The 20,809-nt window shown below is 39.4% G+C and overlaps 2 protein-coding genes across 3 annotated transcripts in view; one reads left to right on the top strand and one right to left on the bottom strand.

Annotated features, from left to right (window-relative positions):
* Positions 1-13,768, bottom strand: part of crebrf (creb3 regulatory factor) — a 35,773-nt gene extending 22,005 nt beyond the window's left edge. Inside the window, exons 1-4 of one of the 2 annotated variants that reach the window (XM_022206008.2) lie at positions 13,625-13,768; positions 4,483-4,730; positions 2,056-2,219; positions 726-851 (exon numbers count right to left, since the gene is read on the bottom strand). In XM_022206008.2, coding sequence (XP_022061700.2) covers positions 726-851; positions 2,056-2,172 — 243 coding nt within the window. In that variant the 5' untranslated portion in view covers positions 2,173-2,219; positions 4,483-4,730; positions 13,625-13,768. The remainder of the gene's footprint in view (positions 1-725; positions 852-2,055; positions 2,220-4,482; positions 4,731-13,624) is intronic. The other variant, XM_022206009.2, reaches the window with a different exon arrangement.
* LOC110959222 (protein-tyrosine sulfotransferase 1-like) overlaps positions 1-20,809 on the top strand; it is a 149,811-nt gene that overhangs the window by 83,641 nt on the left and 45,361 nt on the right. The gene's annotated exons all lie outside the window — the stretch shown is intronic.

Genomic DNA, 20,809 nt, shown 5'->3' with positions numbered 1-20,809 from the left:
TCAGATGTAGCTTTACAGTCATCATACAGAGCTTTGTGGTGCCAATTTAAATGGTCAAACTAATTAGCCATGTTGTCTGGACACTGCAGTCCCCGTTTCTGATCAACATCTACCTTCCTGTAGCGAAAATATGTCTTGGTTACAACCAAATCTTCTTTTCCAGTGTTTCTTTCATTTTGTTTCTGTGCACGTGAGAAGCCTGCATGTCAACAAACTCTGTGTCTTGTGAGTAAAGTTTAAAAAAAAAAAAAAAGAACTCACTGCATCCAAGCACCGTTGAATTAGTAGAAATCGTGTTCTCTAAAACAGACTTCTCTTGTAGATTAGTCACGGAAAATAAGAGCTGTGTGAGTTTTCTTTTTTTTTTTTAGTAAAAAAAAAAAAGTTGCAGCAAGATGTGTTTGAGCTGATTGGCTTCACTTCCTATACTGAAATGTCGAATCTGAAGCAATATATTGTGCAGCCCTACTCAGAACCACTGTTGTGAGGACATTTGTGTAACCTTTAGGCAGGTTCTCACGACTTTAAAGATCAATTTGAGGATGAAGACTTGATTTTACGAGTAGAATTAGGTCAGGATTAGACAATTAGTTGTGGTGGTTAGAGTAAGAGGAAAGGGAATGTGTTATGTCGATGAAGGTCCTCACAAATGCAGCAAAATCTGCATGTGTGTGTGTGTGTGTGGGAATGTGTGTGTGTGTGTGTGTGCACGTTCAGACACTCACCAGCTCGTACATGAAATCTGGGTCAGAGCTGGTAGCGAGCAGCTCAGTGCTGGTCAGGGCCTGGTCAGCAAACGAGTAGTTCTGAAAGGCGTCCCCAAAGGGAGGCTCCATCCCACTGACGCTGGGCTGCAACACAACAGAGAAAGAACAAATAAACCAACGCTGGAGTGAACGAACAATAGCACACATCGCCAGGAGCAAAATCTGATAAAGCCCTGAGCTTAACCTCGGTCTTCCTTTGTCTCCCTTCCTATCTGCTCTGTCTCGCTCGACTTCAGCATCATATTTATTATTTCTCGCATTGTTCCCTCTTTAAGTAGCTATTGTTCATTGTAGTGGGCATTTGTTTGATTTCCACTATCAGACGTTCAAGGCTTTTATTTCTGCCAAGAATTTTAATGCGATGACAAACCAGCCAAGCAGAACCAGCAAGCAACAGGTATGTGCGTGTCTGTGTGCGCCAGCGTTAACCAAAACTGGCCTCAGAGCAGCTATTTGAAGTATGCAAGTTCAGCGTTGAGCTGATATAGTTTCTGAATATTTGCAAAGCTTGCAGAGATTTACAGCTACAACGACATATCTGCGATGAACGTGATATCTCACAATAATTTGAAGGATAATAAACATAAATAACATCATAAACAACACAAAAAACAGCACCAGAGCAATAATAGTTAAGAAAAATGTGTTTACCTGATAGACAGTGCGGTGCTTTTTACAAAATGGAGTAAACAAATAGTTCAATGAAAATAACACATGGCCACCTTTTACCTTTAAAATAGCATTAATTCTGGTATATACTGATTATTGTTCCTGGTTTACATAATGTTAGTTCAAAGAGATGACAGCATTATTAGGTAATCTAATGCAACTTAACAGCAGCCATAAATTCTACCTTAATAAAGATAGCAGTGTTTAGTTTAGATGAACATTAACCAGATACATCAACCACATGTTTCTGTAGGTGTTTCTAATGTTTTGTGTATCGACATATTCAAAAATGAGATGTAAGAATAGGAGAAACACATCTGAGTATATTTCTGCATAGTCATAAACATACAGTTGAATTAAGACATCTTGGAACATGACAAAACTTTCACATTATAAGCTTCGTATTTGGAGAAAACGAGGCAGCATTAGATCGTGCGGTTGCACCGAATAGACTTATAGGCTTTTTCCTTAAACAAGCAATCTGGATACAGATTTGATTACAGTAACCAGCACAAGCGACTGCACTGTTCCTCTTCACGTTGTACACCTCAGACCGCTAAGCTGAACACTATTTGCATCCTGGGAGGAGAGGATGGAGGTGATGGAGGACTACAGATACCTGGACAACAGACTGGGCAGGAGATGTGACACTGAGGCTCACTACAGGAAGAGACAGAGCAGGCTGTACTTCTTCAGGAAGCCTGGATCCTTCAGTGTGTGCAGCAGAACGTTGCATCTCTTCTACCAATCTGTTGTTGCCAGTGCAACTTTCTTTGCAGCCATCTGTTGGGGCAGCAGCAGCAGAAAAAGCAACTTTAGGAAACTGAAGGAGCTGATACAGAAGGCTGCTGAGGAGCCCCTGCAGTCGGTCGTGGAGAGGGTGACGCTAAACAAGCCGCTCAACATAGAGGACTACAGTGCACGGCCCCGACAGTGTGTTCAAGACAAGGCTCCTTTAGATCTGCTGTCATACGCACCATTTCTTTCTTTCAAGTTTATTTGAAAAAGGACAGCGTGCAGTTACATTAAAAAGATGGCTGCACCAGATTTAGCATCATGCTAATTTCCATCTGTAGTCCTTGGTTCATAAAAAACAAACATTCCTTATTTAAAACAATGCATATAAAACACATTACATTAACAAAGCAAAACAAAATCAATATTAAAATATTTACAAATATGTGTGCAGCGTTGTTGGTTTACAGTACAATTATCAAAATGCGAAAGTATAACGAGAAAGACTATATTCAAACCAATTACAATATATTTAAAGTGCATTTAAATGACAAAAACAGGGTGCAAAAGTATAAAGTTAAAGTGCAGAGTTGTATGCGAGACAATAGTTTCGTAGATCCTAGATGTGATAGCTATCAGATGGTACCGACGAGGGTACTTCACGTATTTTTAGAAGGATTCAGAAAGTAGCCGACTCACATATTCATTCATTAAGTCGCTCTCTGTTAGCCCATCTGCCCTCAGCAGCTGTTTGGAGGCAGCATCTACCATTATGATGCCGTGGCTATCTATGATGTCTATATATTTTGATTCAATGTCTGCTTTTAGGTAAATTAATCTAATTTTATCTTATTCTGATTATTTGGGGGTTGAAAGGGACTGCTTTGCTCGTTATTCCAATTCAGTTCACTTCATTGGCAAGAATATCAGGTCAACAATGCTGCCAAAGCATCAAAGAAGATGAACTTGTAAAAAATGAGGGGAAGAAAAAAAACATTCATCAAGTGGAATGAAAAAATATTAATCAGACCATGAAAGAGAACTAGAGAATGGCAAAAAAGAAGAAAAGCCATATGTATAATAAGCTAGGATTCTTGTCCTATTCAGTGACGCTTTAATAATGTGTCCTTCACCTTGGCACATGCAGTCATGGATTGTACAGTCGGCATGTTGCTTCTCTTTGAAAACCTAACTCTGTTTCTTGCAATATTCCTTTCTTACATAATTGTATTCGTCACATTTCAGGAGGAGGGGCATCTCTTTGTCTACCTCACCTGTCGTGCAGCGACAACAGACTTTTCTCTGCTTCTCTTCATCTCCATTAATCCATCCATCTATGATTAAGATGCACATGGAGGACAACATTTCACAGTCGAAAAGTCAACTTGTCAGATGGACAAAATATGAGATGAAGCCACCGTTTCTGTGCTGCAGGTTCTTGTTAGTTATTGCCCATCATATACACTCCTGTCAATGTATCTGCAATAAAGTTACCACTGGCAGATATAGTACTTCAGCCTGACTGATTTATTGGTCTTGGTCGAGAGATGCAGCTACATACAGTAGTAAGTGTCTCCGACCAACAAACACGATGCTGTGCTGCTTTGACAGGGCATGAGCAGGTTTCACTGTAAAAGCTAAAGGAGTGGGTGAGCTGGTTAAGATAGCAGCTACAGAAAAGCTGCAGCCACGAAGACTAACAGCACATCTCGAAGTAAGATACCACATAATGCTGAGTAATCGTCACTGCAGAATCTAATATGAATAATAATGCGGTGAACAGAAGAAAAAGAGCACAAGGAAAAGAAGAGCAGCATCATTAGAAAAAGAAAAACATTTACAGGGCTGAGATCATCTCCTGAGGCTGACTGTGGAACGTTGCTGTTGATTCAGCACCAGGGAATTAAAAAAAAAAAAACTAGCTATACGTGTTCATGTTCAACACTCTTCTTACTTATTTTTAGAAGGACTCAGAAAGTAGCCGACTCGGATATTCATTCATTAACTCGCTCTCTGTTAGCCCATCTGCCCTCAGCAGCTGTTTGGAGGCAGCATCTACAGACGCCACACTGAACCTGGGTCAGTCAGTCGACTCTGCTCACCCGTTTCCACATCGATGATACCGTCTGTCTGCAGATGGTTTCTGAAAAGCTTCTTTGTTTCCACAGTCGTTCACTGGATTTCCAGATTTTGGTCTCTGGTTTAATTTGTGTTCACAGCCAGTACATTGACTTATCTTTGAGATATTTACACATTTGTGTCAGAGGAAATCAGTACCAGCGATGGTAGAGCTTCCTGTTGAACCTCTTACCTGAGGCATTGCCAGGCACGGCTTAGAGCTCCAGCAGCGGGAACTTCTGGGTCTCCTGTCCAGTCCCAGTGGCGTGAGGCTGTCTGGTCAGCACAATAAATTTCTGCTGAGGGAGACGATCACAAGCGCTGGTGGATGCAGCCTGCGAGGCTGGGGGGAGGGGGGGGAGGGACTGGGTGAGTAACTGGGCTCAACCTGGTCTGGTCTGGTCTGTTGTGGTCTGGTGCGCTTCTCTGTATGCTTCAGGTCTGTGGAAAAAAAACAGAGCGCAGAGAGAAGGAATATGAGAATCTATAGAGGCGGAAACAAACAAATAACCCACCGGTAACGCGCAGGCACATTTTAACCACAGCCGCTGGGTTTGGGTGTTGCTCTCACACCGAACGGCAGAACAGTGAGGAAAGGTTTGCAAACAAAACAAAAAAGAAGGAACTAAACTCACAATTCAATTTTTTTATTTTAAAAAAGACCAAGAGAATGCCGAAATAGCACAGAAAATGAAAACAAAGAGTATGAAATCAAACTGAACGGACCAAATTATGAGCAAATTTGATCATATTTTATTCTAAATATTGCGTAGTGTCCACATTTTGTATTTATTTTTATATTTCAAAATGTATTTTTCTTCAATGCAATGTCAGCAGTTTCTTATATAAAAATTTGTGCAACAGAAATAAAAATCTGTGTAATATTAGTACTTCTCTATCAGTATTTCTACTCATGAAAGAACATTTTCTGTGCAATACCACTGATACGTGCAGTATAGTGCAGAGGAATTTAAACCATCTGAATATCCACATATCAAAGAACTATTACTGAAGTACATTTTTATTTTTCTACTGGTATTTCTTAAATGTTTGCACTTTCCCATTTACTGCTTTAACAATGCGAATTTCCCCACTGTAGACTTAAATAAAGGCTTATCGTATCAGATCATGTATATAGGCATAACTGTTATGTATATGAATAATAAGCAGATAAAAGGACATATATATAATCTCAGAGATGCAACAAAGAAAATGGACACAAACTAGCAAAAAAATGCTTGAAAAAAAATCTAAAAAAATACTCAAAATTGTGGGAAAAGATTATTATAGTGAAGATTATTAGTCCCCATTCATGTCAGTTAGTATATTTCACCGAATTGCATTTATTCTGCTACCATTAAATGGGTTACCTAAACCTGCAAAATCAACTTGAACACCAGTAATTGTGTGACAGCAACTTATCTCAGCACTCATCCTTTCAGAAGTCCTTCTTAATTCCAGAAAGATGGAAAAGAAACTGCTAATCGAGTTAATTCATTCTGGTGTTTGCAGAGTACTGGTCTGTGTGAGCAAAGTTTTATAAGAGAGAAGTCTCTCCTTAGATACAGACAGTGATTGAAAATGTGACCTTTTCACATGAAAAGCAAGAACTTCACTTTTACTGAGTGAATTTTCTGAGTTACTATGAGCAGAAACTAACTGACATCTGGGTGATTCCAGGATTGGAGGACATTTTACTTCCCACCCATCAAGTTTTAAGTAATTCATGTACCAAATACTAAAACATGTAGTTGTTGTGTAAATTTACTTGTCCCGAGACCAAATCTTTAAAAAAACAAAAAAAAAACAGGAGAAAATAGTGCTTGAAAATATTTTTGAAAATATCAAATAAGTCTGGAGTTTCCCCTAAAATACCATTTTTTGACTAAACTGAATCTCAAAACTGTTAAAATGAAAGTTAAATCTCCTTTTTTGGTATTTTTTTCATTGATGTCTCTTGTAATTGTGGTAAAAAATGTTTTAATCAACATACTATTTCAAATAATAATTATCATGCAAGTTTCCCCACAACAATGCTGTTAGCATAACCCTTTTAGCTGGTAGAAGAAATAATCAACCATGAATCACATGATACGCTAGAATTAACATCGTCAGTTTTCCAAAAGAATGAGTAGAGCAAAGCTATGTCCTCTCTTCTATTTTTCATAATTTCATGACATTGTCAGCCTTGATTGAATGTCTCCCTCTACCTCATATTATCAGGATTAGACTCATTCTTTTCACTTCTTTCTTTACTGTTTTCCATCAGTCAGTTTGTCCTCTTGGTCAGCAGTAACAGCTAGCTAAATATCTAGCTTCTACTGCTGAGAAAAAGCTAACATTAGCATGGATTAGCAACCCTGTTACTGTGATCAGAGTAGGGTTAGCAAACAACAAATAAAACATGGAATAAAAATGGTACCCTTGATGTGTAAGCTGAGCCAACCAAGCCTTTGATAGTTAATTATCAATTATTGATAAATATGAAGCAAACAATTGTAATACTGTAAAAAAATTGAAGCCCAAATGCCCCCCCAATTCTGGAATGACCCATCTAACAAGCTTGCAGGTTTGAGACAAACAAGGTCTTCACTTTTCCATATTTTAACTCGTGATTCCATTCCACCAACTGCTAGAAAATCAAACAACAGGTACTTCTTATCGAAATGAGAATGAACTGATGATCAAATTAACACAAACAACAAATTTGTTTCCGGTTGTCGGCGACACTCGAGTTTTACAGAAAACATACTGACGTTTAAACATTTTAATATCTGACAAGTATAAATCAGAAAAAGGCTAAACCAATGGAACAGTGATTTAACCACATCCCTGCCAGTTATTCAGAACATTTTACAATTCTATATAATATTTAGAGCTGCAATTCATGATTATTTTGATCGTAGACTAGATTGTAGATCTGATAATGTTTTTTCAAGATGAATTGAATTATTTGGTTTATAAAATTTAGTTCTTTCATTTATGTCTCTTGTCATTGTGGGAACATTTTTTTAATCAACATACCACTTTAAATTATTATTATGCATGGAACGTGTTAGCATAACCTTTTTAGCTAGTAGAAGAATTGATGTTAATGATTCAAAAGTACTTGAAGGATGCAAGATCTGGGAAAACTGAATCAGGCTTGGACTTGGTGTTCGGCAGATACAAGAGCAACAAAACTTGATGGAGAGATCACTAGCCCAAAGCGTACAGCAGCCAGTATCTGCTGGAAGCTGCAATGACAAAAGCTGTTTGCAATGAGAAATTTGTGGTGCCTTGCAATCTCTACACTCGTCATGCATTTGTTTTCAAACACAAATGCCTCCCTGCAGTCGCTAAAAGAGCATCTTATCTGTCCGAGTGAACCACACACCAAGCTTCACCCTAACTTAATTTCCTATAATCACTTTCACCATCACGCTCGTTTCACTCTCTGCTTGTTTTCCGTTCTGTCACCTTCCGGCATCACCAAAGAACAGCAACACATTTGCAGATTTTTGAAGCTTTTGCATAACAAATAAATGAGAATCTGCATGGAGACATGACCCTAGCAGCGATCAGCTGACGCAAAATCGCTCTCCAATCCTACTCCTCTCTGAGGGCTGCGAACGCCATCGCTTCGTCTCACTGGGTGCTGACTGACTAGAATGAACTTCTCACCCCTGAGCTCAATAGCCCTGTATACACACTTTGCATAGAAACAGGAAGCTGCACAAAACACAGCGGTGCACACTTCTGGTACAACAGTAATTGTAAAAGCAACACCTTTACAGACAGCACAGAATGTGCAAGCACACAACTCTATGCACATAAATATGCATGTGCACGCGTATCCACTTAACCACGAGCAATATATTTGGAAGTTCAGCCTCCGAAATTCAAATTGTGACTATCACCATATCTCAGTGTGCACTTCCGTCCGGGGCAGCAGTGTCTGGTTTCATTAGCAGCAGACGCAGAATGAGGAAACATACGGCCTGAACACAACAATTACACCAGCATCCATCCAGAATCTCTGCTATCACAGAGGCAAACAGAAAGCCTGTGGCCACAACCGGGGATCCTTCAAATCTTTCAAACACGCAGAAAATGAGTCACGGCGCTCCAGTCAAAGCTGCACCGAATATTTTCCAGGAGCGGAGTTTATTATAATCCAACTCACTGCTCAGTGGCTGACACAGGCTATGATGCAGAGCCGGATATTTATGACCAAGCATGACAGGCCCGAAAAACTCAAGCTGAATTGCTCTCTCAGACTTTGGTCAGACTTCAGTGATAAAAATGCTTGCATTCGATTTTTCCTTTTAGCCTTTGTTCCAAGAGATTGAGCTGCTTTTAAGCCTATGACAGTCTGCGTTTAACATTCTACTACAAGGTTTAAAACTCAGATTTTCTCCAGGCCTAATTTTGAAGACATTCAAGATATTTTTTGGTTTTGTTTTCCAGGGATACTACACAAGTGAACCCCTCATGGAAAAGGTTTGCCACAGAAAGAAAGATAAACTGGTGAAGACAGACATTACTCAACAGCACAGAATTTTTGCAGCATCATGCTTACATCTCATTTTAGTTGCATCTGAACCCAGAGTCAGCATCTACCCATCCAGGCCTGGTAATAAAACACTGCCTTCACGCTCGGTAATTTAATTGGATTTTGATTAAGCTGCTACGAGGCACTACGATTGCATCCTTCCACTGCTGGAGCTCACATGTTGTATATAGCAAATGTTTTCTCACACGATGTACAAAATGTTTCTTATAGCATCCCCTTGGCACCTAACATTGGCATGTTGGGTCACAATGCAATTTCTGTAGATTTGTTTGGTTTCCTGTGTCATGTAGCTGTCTGCACAAAACAGTCTTCTTAGTTTCTGTATATAAGATACAAGAATCGGCTGAGGTTGCTGTCCTACCTGACTGATAAACGTGTTTTGCCGTGCTTGTAATAATGTACAAATAGTTTTGTCTGGCAGCAAAAAGACAACTTAATAATCACTGTGTTTTACAACTGATCAACTACTTATGAAGTAAAATGCACAGACAAATAGGAAGTTTTGTATTTTTGTAAATTTGAGTTTGTTTGTAGATTGCCAGAATATGTGTGCACTGATTGGAGAGCCACTGTGGAAAAAAAAAGATTAGAGAGTAATAAAATGGCATATACTGAAATATATAGCTCCGTGAAGATACATGCTTGAAAAAATCCTTCACCAGCACCTATTATGTTTAAACATTGGTACACATTAACCCTCCTGTTGTCCTTATTTACAGGCACCACAACATATTGCTTCCTTGTCTGAAAAAAATCCAAAAATTCAGCAAAAAAATTCCCAAAATTTTTGAAAATTTGCAAAACCTTCAGGAAGAAAATTCCAATAATTCCTTAAAGGTTTCCCTTAAAAGTTGTATTTTTAAAAAATCCCCCAAATTTGGCAAGAAAAATCTTGTAAATAATTTCAAAAAATGAGCAAAAATCTTTCAAAAAAAAAATCCTAAAAATATCTAAAGTGATTCCATATATATCAGTAAAACGTAAGATTTTCTTTAAGAACATTTTTAACGTTTCTTTTTTTCCAACAAAAAATGTTCAAAGATTTCCCAAAAATGTTGAAAATGTGGAAGAAGTTTCATTATGAAACTAGCTTTTTTTTCTCTCCACATTTTCGAACTTTAAAAAAAAGGGCAATTTTGATCCGCAGGACAACACGAGGGTTAAGAACTCTGAGAAATTTTGATATTTTCAACAGCAACTGCTCTGTGTTTCCTCCCCCCTCCCCTGTAGTTCAGGACAAGAAGAGGATTTTAGTAGAGACTGTGCTGCGCTGCACTCATAGCTCCACTATCATGCAAACAGCTCACATTCTCCGCCTCACAACACTGGACGCGTTCCAAGTAGGCCAATCAGCAGTGTCTTATTTGGAATGAGTTACCTACTGATACCAGTCGGTCCCTGATCCCTACAGAGATAACAAGCAGGAGATGCCAGCCTGTTTACTAAAAAGGACATGTGAGAGAGGCTCTGTAAACATCACAAAAGGTCATCAATCTACAAGTCCTAAATGTGTTTGTTCAATGCGGCACCAGACAAATGGAGTATGGATTCTTACTAACCGTAAACTGTGCTCAAAGGTTGCCGACTTTGATTATATATTGACACAGTCATTTATGGCTAAGTGGTATAAACAGAGAGGTGGCAGTGCACACTGGCAATTCAATATTATTGACTGCATTAATTTTCAGAGTAAATCATGATCATCATCATCTTTTTACAGACAAAATGTTTACAATTACTATTCAATTGTGATCACAAAATATGCTATTCCTTTTTATTTTTTAGGTTTAGCTTCACGTTAATCTGATCATTTCATGTGTAACTTTGCATTTGCGATGATGCAAAAATATATCAGTATCATAAAAACTGTTGTATTTTTATCATGAACTGATTTCAGTTCACTGAGCACCCCCACACTGTTGAACTCTACTCTTAACATGTCTTAAGGAAGTCTTACTTTCAAGTATTTTGATTCACTGAATATCTCAATATTTCTAAAATCTACAGTGCAGAGCCATGAGCGTCCATGCGTTTGGAATTTGATAAAAAGACATTACATTTTCGTTACCAGAGGTAGCTTCCAAGAGCTGCCGAATTCCTCACTTCAGATATCTGTTTCTAAACCACAGCAGTAACACTTTGTATCAACAGGAAGATTACAGCAAACCAGTAATTCCAAAACTGCGGGGCAGCTGCCACTGGGCTGACACAGAGCTATTGTGGTGGGAGGGCGCATGACTAGAAGAGAAAATGTGCAGAGAAATTTTACTGAACTATTTTTCCCCAGAAAGGTGCAACTGACACCACTCTTCTGTACTGCACAATATAACAATAATATCTGCAACTAACCCAGCTGTGCTTTCCCGAACAAAACATGTCAAAACATCAGCTGTCAAAAGGTCAGTTAACCGGCTTTGTTCTGAAATTACACAGAAACAGAAACGAACAATTTGAGGCTGACAAAGTCATCAAGAAATAAGTCTGCATAATTTACTCAAACAGTAACACAACACATAACGTGGAAGCACAACAGAAATGTCACTGATGAGGCTCACAAGACAAACACAACAGTCAAATCTAAAATATGAAGAAAGTAATCGTGATCTCAAGAGCACTATCGACTAGCAGGAGAACCTTATGAGGAAGAAAGTTTAGCTTAAATATTTCACACAGGCTCTTTACCGTTCTATTTCCAGGAGATTTAACAAGACTCCATTTGTCTTTTCTAGAACCCAGTATTGTCAGAGATGCAAAAAATATTGGCAAAGAAAGTTTCTGATTATTTTCTTTATTGCAATGCCTGCCGTGCTAACAAACAGTAACGTGGTTGGAAAAGATGCACAGACAATAAAAAAAGCAACCTTGAATTTGAAAGCGAGTCAAGATATCAACATCTATTACACTGTAAGTAGGTTCTTATATTTGAAAAATTTAACTTGGTGTTTTGGTAAGTAACAGTAGACACTGTTTATGTCGAAAATGTAAAGGAGGACCAAAGACAGAAAAAGCAGGTGCTGCAAGTCAAATAAAAAAACTGTTTTTCCATTATTATAAAGTAATACAGTAATAAAATTATTTAAAATGTCATTTATTTGAGACAGCTGTAGAGAGTGTGCAACAGTGTGCAAATTATTCCCCTGTGAATGTGCAAAATCTCTCAGAGGGTACTGTTAAAAACGTTATGGATGACTAACTTGAGTACAGACAACGCTGATGAAACCACAACCAGCTTTGGTTTAACAACACCTTATGTAAGCATGCATAGGCTGAGCATGGTGTCAGCAGGAAAACGCAAACATGATCTGATTATTTTAAAATATTTTCTAAATAGCATTAGAAGCCACATCCCTGCATCTCTTTGTGATGAATCCACTTGTTTTGCTGAAGCACAGCCTGGCAGCATAAGCTTCTGCACCACAACAATAACCGTTATATAACATGCAGGTACAGCTTACAAATGACCCATTATAAACACCAGTAAAGCCAAAAATGTCACCAGTATCTCGCCAGTCTCTGCACTCATCACAGATCCTCAGCAAAGCAAAACAAAAGCTCAATCTAACCATCTGTGCCAACACCCACGTAATCTCGCTTTTCTGTTGGCCGAAAGGAGATTACGTCCCGCCTTCAGGCGCATCTGATTGGCCGACGGAACTGTCAATCTCCCGAGCTGCTCCATCATAAACAGCCCGTTTCAATCTTGGTTGAGGCAGAAGATAAACAACTTGGAGGCCTACATGCCCGTGGCCTAGATAGCTGTATTTAAAAGACATTTAAAGTAGAATCTACCACCTGCCACAAAACCCGAGTGCAGCACAGGAATAAACGTCAACTTGAGACGTTAGTTAGCATTTTTACCGAAGAAGAAACGTAACGTCAAACCCTTATCTGCCCAAATCGATTATAAACTATACAGCGGGCTGTTTAGGTGAAAAACAAAACTAACTATCATCCGTAACAAAGCGTCTACGAAGCCATTTCCGCCTTGGACTTGTGAGTCTGAGTCGGGTGCATTATTTACCTCCGATCACATGGAAATTTCTGGCTGTGCCGAGCTTTTTTTTCAGCGGTACTGGATGTACTTAGTGTTGGGGGCGTGTACCGAGAGCTCAGGCAGCCTGCAAAAAGTGAGCATTTCACTGGCCCACTGGCGCTTTTCCTCTAACAAATACGCTCTAAATCAGTCTAATAATGCTCTACCAGATACACCACGGGCATGTTTCACAGTTTTAAACATATCCCGAGCGGTGCAACATGATTTGGATAGTTTAAAAGTAGAGTACCAGCCAATCTCCTTACATAAGTGCAGTTTTTTACCATCCTGATCCAGAAACAGAAACGCTCCACTTCTAAAGAGACTGACAAATCATGTTTAGCAGTCAACAAAATCAGCTGTACGTTAATTCTTTTGGCAGGTTTAGCGATAAGCGACATTTGACATACAGTGTCCGATATTTATCTCAGCTGACCGTGGAGCTAGCTACGTTTCTTCACGTTAACACTCGCTGCAAGAGCTCGATAAACTGCGGCGTACGACGAGGCGTCTTTACTTGCCGCTAACTGTGCCTTTTAAATGCGGAACTGGCGAGTCTTGCTTCCTTTTCACCCGCAGCTCAGTCAGTATGGCCTCCGTCCGCCCCCTTCCTCATCCCAGCTGAAGCCCGATACACAACAACAGCCGACCTGCCGTTAGCTTCAAAGCTAATCCACCACCGCGGCGAAAACACCCACCGCTGCCCGACAAAGTTCCCCCAAAACGGCCAATAACGGTCCCACTCACTTTTAGGACGCCCACGCATACGTCTGGCTTGGTGTTGGACCTCGTGTACGTTCTCGTGTTGAAGATAATAAGGTTCCCTTTTCAATGGAGTCCACACGCTGTTAACGCTCTCTCGGGTTTGTTTTGTTTTTCTTCTTCCTGACGGGTTCCTGGAAAGCGCGTGACTGCCCGACCACGTGGTGCGCCGCTGGGCCAATAGGAGCGGAGCTCGAGGCAGCTGAAAACACTACTGCAACATTTCACCATGTTCACTCTCATATTAGACTTTATTCTCGTGTTTTTATTATTGAGGAAGGCCAAGACTCTGGGTGATCCTTTATGCTGTCGAAAATTTAAACTAAGAACCAAAAATAAAGCCTCCAAAAGTGTTTAATTATTTAAATGTTTCATATTTTATTTAGTAATGTATTCAGTTATGTTTTTCTATAAATTGTATTTCTCTATGAAGGCATTAATGCTGTTTTAGTCCCTACATTTCTACTTCGGTAGGAAACACAAAACATGCACAATTTCTTTTTCTTCTTCTTCTTCTTCTTATTATTATTATGTGACTTTTAGAAACAAGGGATTTCAAAAAGTGCTTTCACTATAACATTATTTAAAATACAAATATACCTGGCAAATTTAAATACTAATTTTAAGACCCTATAATGTTATATAAAATACAGTTTTATCTGACTAATTAAACTTTAACACGAGGACTAAAATATTCTCTACAATATACAAATGTATGTGTCTACATAAGTCCTAATGTCGATTATTAATTCAGACCCTGTAAAATTATACAAGGAAATTCCAGTAAACCTAAAGATTCCCTTAGAGCAAGCATATTGCTGACTGTGGAGATGAACAACTCTCTTCTGACAGGAACAGACCTCCAGAAATCGTCACTAAAAACTGAAAACTCATCCCTGTATGTCCAAAATGTTCCATGAAAATCATCAATTTGTATCCTCAACCATCTCACAACAGTCTGACCTCTTCTCCACCCACTTCTCCCCATTTACTGCTACTCGAGCACACTGGCTCACTAAAACATCATAAATCTATTACAGGCCGCACAATGACAAAACAAAAAACAATCTGACGAAGTCAGCCATATATGTGCAAACCAGAAACTGATTCTGAGGAGGAAAAATTACACCCAAAGCCCCACAGTGCAAGCTGAGCAGACTGGTTCCTGAAGTTTGTTGTATATAAAATCCTGTTATCTATAAACTGCTGCTTCCAGGCAGGAATGTTCAGCCATGGTGTTGACTGCTTATTTCACACATGATCTCCTTTCCAGCATATAAAAAACTCCATTTGGACATGTTAATAAGGTAACATATCTAACATGTCATGACACAACCAGAGATAGTTGGCTCTGACACAACTCAGAGTAAATTTTAGCCAAAGACAGTTCAGCAAAATGTTCAATTCAGGTGCTTAATAATGCCTCAGGCGCAGATACACAAGTGAGGAAAGCTCACTTCTTTCTGAATTCACACTTCTTTTTTTTTTCATTTTCACACTTCAGGTCCAATGGATGCTGACCAAAGTGACTCAGAAGGCTTTGTACAACTCACCACAACATGTAAACACATGCTGATATGTTTAAACCCACTAGCAGCGCTCTGTAGTAATGTTTTACATTCCCTTTTTGTTTGTTGCTTTATGTGACAACACGTTCATGCAAATGAAATGATGAACTTTTCTGTCAATGCTTTCATGCTATTGCAAAAAGCAATTAGTACAAATGAGCTGCAAACAAAGCAATGCACCAGCAAAGATGAGGAAGAGGAACACTGCTGATGAGTAAACACGGCTGTTAACAGAGCAGGACTGTGCATCTGTCAGACCCAAAAAAATGGGTTTCTACAAGCAGAAAATGCTCTGGGTGTGCAATCCAGAAGATGGGCAGTTTCTTAAAAGCTGGAACAGTGATAGTCTGCGATGTAAAGCATCTGGTTGTATCTAAATAAAGCAGAACTCATTGTGTATGAGTTCCTAACTGGATGCAATTAACATGCATGGCTGTGGTTACCTGAATACAAAACAGATGTATGTGACATTGGTAAACAAACATGATTAGCAAGCAGTCACAGCAAACATCTTAATTAGCTAGCAAAGACTCTAGAGTACAAAGCAGCCTAAATGTGTATGGATAAAGAACAAATAAAGTCTGACACACTCACAGGAGAGCTGCCGTTCCAGTGGAAAGCTGTCAAAAGATAGCAATCAACTGGGTGATTCATGTAACGTGAGTAATGTAGTAAAAGTCTCCATTGAGCTTAGTCCAAATAAAATTCTCTAGGGCGGCATTTAAGCAGCTGTTCTGGGCAGTCACAGCCTCCCCTCTTTTCACTGGAAAGAGAAACTAAGCGTGTCAACATGGCAAAGGACCGGCTACAAGCACGTACATGAATAAGGCTAAATAAACAGATTATTTGATTGAGAAAAAACAAAATCACAATCAGACTTGAAGCTTTAAAGGGAAGAAATGTGGCGGCTAAAAAAAGGAGAGATGCCTAAACATTATGCCTCTTTCAGTTTCAGTATTACTCAGGAGAAATACATGAAAGTAAACACTGCAGAGGGTCTGAAAGCCGCATTTTTTCAGGCCAGACAGTCTAGAGCTGAGAGCCAGCGAAGAAAATAACATCACAAGATGTAGGGGAACATTGAAAGCATGCTATCTATCTATCTATCTATCTATCTATCTATCTATCTATCTATCTATCTATCTATCTATCTATCTATCTATCTATCTATCTATCTATCTATCCATCCATCCATCCATCCATCCATCCATCCATCCATCCATCCATCCATGCATGGGATCACACAGAGGACAATGGGATGAAATAAGGAGTGTGTGTGTTTGTGTGTAACAGTTCCGTGGAATCCGTGTGCTTCTAGTGATGTCAGACTTCACAGGAATTCGCTGCATCCCCAGAGCACCTCATGTTTTTTCCATTCAACAGCCCTGTTCTCAATTAAAGCTCAATTTTTTGTTGTGACATTTCACTCAGGACACACAGTTCTGTCTTACCATTCTGTCCGTTTGCGTCCAAAGCTGTCAGAAATCTAAAATATGACACTAGATCGTGCCTATAAAATTCCACAAGCCTCCAGAGATCATCATATAAAAATATTACTACAGGGCACTTCAAGGTTGTGTTGCTGTTTATGCACACGAGCAGCAGAAAAATGCACGAACTAATTATAAAACACACAAAATTTATATGTAATTTGGTTTTATTCCACCTTTATTGTGTGTCTTTTTCAATGAATTTCTACTTTCATTTATTTGTGTCATTGTAAATCAATATATTATTAATTTTTCTTGAAAGTTGCCTATAGTCAGCAGACATACGTGAGGTGAGATGTTAAAGCTTTCTCTGCTTGTTTCTACACGATTCATAAAGTTTTCTCACTACTAATTAAACACGCTCAGTGTGTTCACTGCTGAGTAAACAGACTGCAGATATTGTTTCGGTTTTATTATGTGTTATGTGATATTCTGTGTATCTATACTGCGGGGGAAACTACAGTTGAATATATGTCATCTTAAAGGGGAACTCCAGTGATTTAGTTCCGCACTTCCACAAAGTTGGGGGGACTTGATTAGAAACAGAAACATTTCCAGACGTGTTCTCCCGACAGGCACAAAGCATATTTTATTAGACCGTCTCTGCTTTAGTAGCATCACTAGAACATAGAAATGATAGTGTGGCCTTTGGGAGCCGTGTATGTAATAAAATAGATTTTAATTACATTTGCGGTTGCTGCTGAAGGCTGAATAAAATATTACAAGTTGACAAGCATCCAAAGCAAGGAAGCACCTAAACTCTATAGATTGAATTTAGCTGCAAAATCATCCAAAAACGATAATTTTAAAGAATCTTCCCAACAAGCACCCTGTTACATTTCATCTCTTCTTGTTTGTCTTGTGTGTTTATGTGGGATGAGTGTACATGTGTGTTAAGTATCCGTTTATGTGGGAGGGAATGCAATGTTCCCTTACGCATCATGGTTAATGTATTTTGTCACGAGTATTTCACGGTGCTTAAGTGTCTGAAGCGTATTTATGGTGAATGAAGTGTTTGAGAGTGAAAGCTTTGGATTTTAATTGCACTGTGTGCGTGAAAAAGCTCAACAAGGGATTAAAGCTGGAACAGCGATAAAATCTCTGTGCAGGCCGTCAGTTTCATGCTCTGCAATGGAACTGTGTTAAACTGCATTATCTCTGTCAAATAATCACATAAATAAATAATGAAATGAATGAGTGATGATTGTATGTCTCTAATGTGCGCGTTAGAGGCAGGCTTGAATTGTTAATTGTGATTTCTTGAAAAGAGGGGATGTAACGTGTTACAATACCGAGTGTATGACATTTAGACCTTTACTTAATCAAAAACAGGGTTTCGAGAAGCAGCTTTTTTCACTGCTGTTGTTGAACTTTTTGTCATAAATCTGGGCTTTACTAAATAAATAAAAGTTATCTCGATAAACCATCTCCATGTGGAACACACTTTCAAAGTTTATGATAATGACAGTAACACATTATTCAGCCATTTAAGTATGATTTATTACAAGAGTTTGACCAGGCAGACTGTTTGCCCATCAGCCACAAAGGGTAGAGGGAATAAAGGGAAAGGAGCAAAAAGGGACAAACTGAGTCATATGTCTGAGCCTCGGGACGCTTTTCAATTTCCCCTTTGATTCTATTTTCAGCTTTGCGATAATTTTCTTGCTGCAAGGAAGTCCCTGAGGGGAAGACACAGGACCAGTTATAACAACAACACACTGACGTAGGTCTGCAGATGGACTTAATTCTCATTTACCAACACACTAAAACACATGTAACACTAGGTTATCTGGAAAATACAGAATATAAACTAAACAAAAAAATCATAACTTAGCATGCGAATGGTGTCATTTCTGTTGCTGTGGTCAGAGAAAGGGTTTAAGTTAGCGATCTGTTAACGCACTAAAGATTTTTGTGCTGTTTAACTCGTGACAAATAAGTGACCAGAGTTAATCTTCACCCTGGTCAGTTCAATGACCATACAATGTGACCAGTACAGACTTTCCCTTGACCGGCATCTTTAACCTGCGGAATATTGTCAAAATGAGCAACATCCTGCATCAGAGTGATTCTAAAAATCTACTCCATGTAGAAACATGGCTCTCTGTGCTTCTTCCAGCAGAATGCAGCTGAAGCTCGAGCTCTTCACACTCACATTGCAGTTTCATTTGTGGTGTTTCCAAAAGCAGAATAGGAAGCAGAACCCTCACTATCAGGCTCCTCTCCTGTGGAACAAACTGCTAGTTTTGCTTTGGGCGACAGACATTCTCTCTACCTTTAACCCTCCTGTTGTCCTCATTTACGGGCACCAGGGAATATCGTTTTCTAGTCTGAAAAAAATCCAAAAATTTATGAAAATTAGCGAAACCTTCAGGAAGAAAACTCCAATAATTCATTAAAAGTTTTCCTTAAATGTTTTATTTAAAAATCCCCTAAATTTGGCAAGAAAATTCTTGTAAATATTTTCAAAAAATGAGTAAAAATCTTCCCAGAAAATCGTAAAAATATCTAAAGTGATTACATATGAAGAGTTCATTTGCCAAAACAGACAACTCCGTTTTGATAAATTTTCAGAAAACTTTTTCTTATTGTTTACTTGAGACAATATCAGTCAAACTGAAGTTCAGTGGATTTGACGAAGTAGAAAATACATGACAAAATAGAGAAAAAATTAATTTGTGTTATTATTATCTCAAGTAAACAATAAAAAAATGAGTTTTCTGAAAACGATGTTACCTGTTTTTGCAAATGAACTCTTCATATATATCAGTAAAACTTCTAATATCTTCTTTAAGAACATTCACAAAAAAATCAAGGCAGGGGGACTTTCCATCATGAACTGAGCCACTCTCCTTTGCTCTACTCTGTTTCTCCCTACCTACATTAATACGTCACTATTGTATATTACTAACTTCGTCTCATCTCCACTGTTGTTTGTGTTTTGTCCCTTCTGATGGCATCTCTGACTGCAGAGCTACATGTTTCTGATGTGCAGTAACTGGTCTCACCTATTTCTGTCTGTCTTCTCTCTGCTTTCCTGTTCTCTCCACCCTTTACCCACCCACTGATCATTAGAGCTGACCCTAGTTCTGCTGGAGGCTTCTTCCTGGAAAAGGGGAGTTTTTAGTTCTCAGTGCTGACAAATGCTTGCTCAAATGGAATCAAAGGAAATTCTTGTTTTGTGTCGTTTCTTGCTTAATTTTTTCGTGACTGAAGTGCCTTGAAATGACTCAAGCAGTGAATTGGCGCCACATGAATAAAGCTGAATTTAACTGAAAAGGCTGTAAAATGCCATTCTATTCAAATGACACCAGAGAAAGATGAGAACGAGCCCTTGGCATGCTGGATGCTGGCCAGTTTGGACTGCAGCCAGGCACTTGAATATCCACCATTTGTTGTTTAAGTCATTGTCTCAGACAGCATTGTGCAACAGACAACCTGCTACATGCCCAGAAACCAGGTGTCAGCAGCACTCAAGCCCATCGTCGTGCGGGGATCATCCATATGCTTTTGCAATCAGCTACAGAGACTGCTGATGAAGTTGTTGGTGTTCACAAACAGAGAATATCTGCTCAAAGTGTGAAGAATGGCCTAAAGGAAGCTGGTTTTTAAATCTTGGACCAAGGCTATGCAGCAAAGACTCAACCACCATTCGGCAGGTCAGACCACGCCTCCATCCTCCTCCTGCCCCGGTACAAGCAGCGGCTGAAGTGAACAGCTCCGGTGGAGAGAGAAGTGACATCCTGGTCTGACCAATCAGAGGCCGCCCTGCAGGACGCCTTGGAGACAGCGGACTGACTACCGGCTCATTACCCTTACCTCTGTGGTGGTGAAATGTTTTGAAAGACTGGTCTGACACTTCAGCACCTCCTCCCTATCTGCCTCCCGGTACCCCCTACAATTTGCATACCGCCCCAATAGGTCCACAGATGAGCAGATTGTGGACTACACCAATAAGCAGCAGAGGACATACCACCCACTCAGATCAGCGGCACAGAGGTGGAGAGCTTTAAGTACCTGGTGAAGAAAGCTCCACCGTGTCTCTACCATCTCAGACGCCAGAGGGACTTCAAGCTCCCTCTCAGGGTGCTCGGGAACTTTTACACCTGCAC

The sequence above is a fragment of the Acanthochromis polyacanthus genome, chromosome 17 (genome assembly GCF_021347895.1).
Source record: "Acanthochromis polyacanthus isolate Apoly-LR-REF ecotype Palm Island chromosome 17, KAUST_Apoly_ChrSc, whole genome shotgun sequence".
Taxonomy (NCBI): domain Eukaryota; kingdom Metazoa; phylum Chordata; class Actinopteri; family Pomacentridae; genus Acanthochromis; species Acanthochromis polyacanthus.
The sequence above is the reverse complement of the archived record's forward strand: the minus strand, read 5'-3'. Positions and strand labels throughout refer to the sequence as shown.